General features: G+C 34.1%; 1 protein-coding gene across 1 annotated transcript; it reads right to left on the minus strand.

Annotated features, from left to right (window-relative positions):
• Positions 1-613: 613 nt before the first annotated feature.
• On the minus strand, positions 614-4,018 carry LOC145039774 (NAD(H) kinase 1-like). The gene is made up of 10 exons (XM_078987787.1): positions 3,851-4,018; positions 3,187-3,334; positions 2,972-3,091; positions 2,719-2,894; positions 2,514-2,627; positions 2,334-2,428; positions 2,077-2,251; positions 1,776-1,854; positions 1,258-1,565; positions 614-1,084 (listed from the first exon to the last, which is right to left on the minus strand). Exons 1-10 carry the CDS (start codon positions 3,875-3,877, stop codon positions 773-775), a joined length of 1,554 nt encoding a protein of 517 aa, XP_078843913.1. The 5' UTR covers positions 3,878-4,018; the 3' UTR covers positions 614-772.
• Between the last annotated feature and the right edge of the window lie 277 nt (positions 4,019-4,295).

Raw genomic sequence — 4,295 nt, forward strand, 5'->3', positions numbered from 1 at the left:
TTAGTTTAACTTTTAATACATTCTACAAAGAAGTCTTAGTTTAACTTTTAGAGAAATTAAATTTTTTCCTACTTTTTATGCCTACAAATATACCTACCCAATAAAATTATGACAAGTGTCAACATTCCATATTTTTTTAACTAACTTATTAAATCTATATTAGGAATATATCAATTACAATTAAATTGAATGATGATTTATCATAGTTTTAATGGGTAGAAATAATTGTAGACATAAAAGATAGGAAGTAATTTAATTTCTCTAACTTTTAATACATTCTACGAAGAAGTAAGTTCTTATGTTGAATTTATAACACCGTCTAACAAACTGTTTCATCATCCATTGGAATATTTTGCCAAATGAGAAAAATGTTAAAACTTTTTTTATAATAAAAATATTTACTTTTTTAGTATTGTAGCAAACTTGTCTCCCATGTGATGGATTTCATTATTTTTCCAAGATTTTTCATAAACGTTACTTACCAAAATAAAAGTTGATGATTTCCTTTGATGTTTTATTATAACTAGATAACTTGTTTTTAACCTATTATATATGGTGAATACCTAAACATCTATTCATATATTTTCCTAAAGACTACTCCATAAGAACTTGATTAAGAAATCCAAGACTATCACATTTACCATTGCCCACATAAAATTACACCATAAACTACATACACTTTTGACTTGTTGGATTCGCTTAATAAAACCTTATAATCTACTTCACCACATCACATACAAAAACCCTAATAAACCACATACATATCATATCATCATGATGATTCTCGAGGTCCATCAAACGATTGAGTCTTTCTCAAATTCCAATGTAATCCATCATGAATACTATGCAAGAAGTCATTGGTGGAATCCCCTTGACAAGCCGTAGGAACAGGCCAAATAGACATGCTACACACAAGTGCATCCCCCGGAGCTAATTGCTTCCTATCTTTCCCATCAAATGAAGCCCACGCATGACCTCGACTATTGAAAGGCACTTGAATCCTAAGTGTCACGTATTCCGGTAATATTAAAGGCCGAAAAGACAACGAATGTGGACAAATTGGTGTGAATAAGATCCCAGGAACCTGCATAGTTGTTGATTGAGTCAGATCTGATTAAATCAATGTTTGATAGTTGCTGATTGAGTCAGATCTGATTGAATAAGACTCAACCCTGAACCCTGAATCTGACCGAATAAGAGGCACAACAGAAAGGCTTCTAAGTATGGTATCAAACAGTCTGAATCTGACATACATACCTGTGGATGGACCATTGAGCCTCCGGCTGCAAGTGAATAAGCAGTGCTTCCGGAAGTTGTTGATAAGATCAAACCATCGCCTTGTACGCATGTCACAAAAGAATTATCACAATAACATTCCAAATTTGTAAGAAATGATGAAATCCCACGATCAATTGTAACTTCATTCAAAACAAGAATCGGTTCTTCAGTCTCATATTCGGTTTTAGCCGCTTCACGGATGACGTGGCACTGCAACCGATGCCTCAGTGTGATGCTAATCGGACCTTGTAGCATCGATTTCAAGCATTCTCTATAGTGTTGGCTATCTTATTCATGTTAAAGATACTAACAAATAACAATGCTCTCTCAATAAATGAAGTTTAAAAAATATTTATAAGACTTAATGCATTTCCCTGACTTTCTTTATCAACTCGTTCTTTCTACAAGGGAAACAAACACTCATATATATTGTTATAAGTGATTAAATATAAGGGTAAAATGGTCATTTAGTCTCATTTCAGACGGTTTAAGGATACGAAATGGAGTCATAAAACCCAAGGAACCCAAAGAAAACGGCACAATTGGAGGGACAGGTCCTTTAAACATTGATGCAGCCTGCAAAAGATTTAAAAAAGAAAAAAAATTGTAAAATTATCTAAAATGTCAATTTCATATTAGAAAGTAGAAACCACACACAAATATCCATATTATGATTATTATCCAAGTATATTTCTATGCACATTCAATTTTTTATAAACCCTATCTTTCTGTATTTTTAGCATTAGTAGGTCAAAGTCAAAATCAAAATACATGATGACATGGCACCAAAAGACATACCCAAAGAACAGTTCCATCTCCACCAAGAGTAACAACAAGATCAACTTTCTCATGAAGAAGCAAAATTCCATCATCTTTCCATGTTTGCACAAAGTTGAAAAATGGTGACTCTGTTACAAGATCTGTTCTTACTCGTGGCTCCACATATATATTTAATTTCTTCTCCTTCAACCACCTGAAAAATTATTTCTCATAAGTTTTAACTAATACAACAATATATTCATTCTATCATTCATAATTTCATATGCTACTACTACCTGACCATTTCTGCACAAAGAAATTTAACAGAAACTGAATTGGGTTTTGTCAAGATAAGCACTGTTTGTGGAGGAGATTCCCACTTCAAACAAATCTGAAATAAAAATTATCAATCAAATCAAACACCAGATACATAAATTCCAATATACATATTAATAAAAGTTATCACTTATCAATACCTGTTTACTACTTCTTTCTGCTGTTGTTATGTTCCCCTTTTCAAAGGAGACAACATCATGCTTATGTTGATCATTCTTTTCACCTTTACAACACCAATGTAGCTTGAATGATGCCTGAATCATTATTAATCAGTTAATTAACTACCATTATATAAAAGGAAACTTTTTTTCATATCACTGATTGAAATTCACAAATCACAAGTACCTTGCGTATAAGTTTGCTATGAATATTGGAATAAGAGTTATTCTCATTGTCACGAAGAACCTCATGAGAGTAAATTCCGTTTTTGCCACTATGTATTCGCGATTGTTCATCCATTCGTTTAAAGTTTTCTACTTTTTTTTCAGGAAAGTTATCCTTGAGGTCTACAGATGCTGGAACTGAAGATGAAATGTAGAAAAATGTTAATTAGAACATGATTAGAACATGATCGATTTGATTAATGTTTATTGTTTACCTTTATTTTCCAACTGCAAATTCCGTTGTCTTTCAAGTTCATATTTTCGTTTCCATTCTGATGCTTCAGCTTGAGCTGAAGCTTTCCCCTCTGCTGCTCTTCTTAAAGCCTTGCTAACAGCTACAGATTGATTGATTTAAGATAAATCAGAAGGATTATTACTAACAAGTTAATGAAAAGATGAAGCATATTTAATGATGGAAACAGAATCATACTTCTCATGGCTTCGGAAAACTCCACAAGATGATCTTCAATCCCCTGAACAAGAGGTTGTTCGATAATTTCCATTACAACTTTCTTGGAGTTCGCGAGAGACAGGGAGTCAAGAGAACCATTCTCCCATGGCAAACTAGATGCATTGCCCTATTTAAAAATGGCATACGAGACATGAACATAAGGAAAGGAAATGAAAAAGGTAGAAGATAATAAGTAAAGTAAACAATAAAAAGGCATAATAAGTGTGTTTGATGCGTTTATTATCTATAAAAATCAAGAAGAAAGGACAAACATGTGGTGGGGTCTGTTATCATTTGGCAACTATTGTTCTTCTGTTCTATCTTGTTTGTATAGTACAAACTTTGTAATAGAAGTACAGTTTTACTAACATCAATTTTGTTTTCTTCTGTTTATGGCTGACTTTCCAGCCAAATTCATCGACTTGGAAACCACAACCAACAATACTTCAGTAACACGATGAAATCCAAAAATGTCAACTTCAATCAAAATAGCTTCATCCCTAAACGGGATTTACAATTCTTTTCAAAACTCGAAACGATAAACGACTTCAACGAATAGAAGAACGAAGGAGGACATGCAAAAGATATGATTACATGAACCCTAATTGGAAACAACGTAACGTCGGAAGGGAATGAAACTTACATTAGAGTTGAAATTCTCCGGCGCCATGGATGTGCGATGAAGTGCGATAGATTTGGTGTATATGATTTGGGGAATTTATAGGTGGATGAAAAGTATTTTGGAAAACTAGTTGTTGGGTGTAGGTAGGTGGGATCCACTGAAGATGAAGAAGACGCGTGGAATCGTGGAGGAGGAGAGGAATGAAATATGGGAGTCGTTCCCTCCCACACATGTAGGAGGAGGTGGAGGAGGAGGAGGAGGAGGGAGGAAAGAGACACGGTGGTGGAAGTCAACACTCAACACCACAAAATGTCAACATCGGCGAGCGCGTCAGACGACGACTCATCCGAGTCATGACTCAGACTCAACCCATAATATAGCATTGATTATTTACTTTTTTCTTCGAGTCAAACATTTTTGAGTCAAGTCAAAGGGTTCAATAATTTTGTACATTTCGTCTTCGTTG

Source organism: Lactuca saligna, chromosome 1 (assembly GCF_052625555.1).
Source record: "Lactuca saligna cultivar CGN05327 chromosome 1, ASM5262555v1, whole genome shotgun sequence".
NCBI classification, from domain to species: domain Eukaryota; kingdom Viridiplantae; phylum Streptophyta; class Magnoliopsida; order Asterales; family Asteraceae; genus Lactuca; species Lactuca saligna.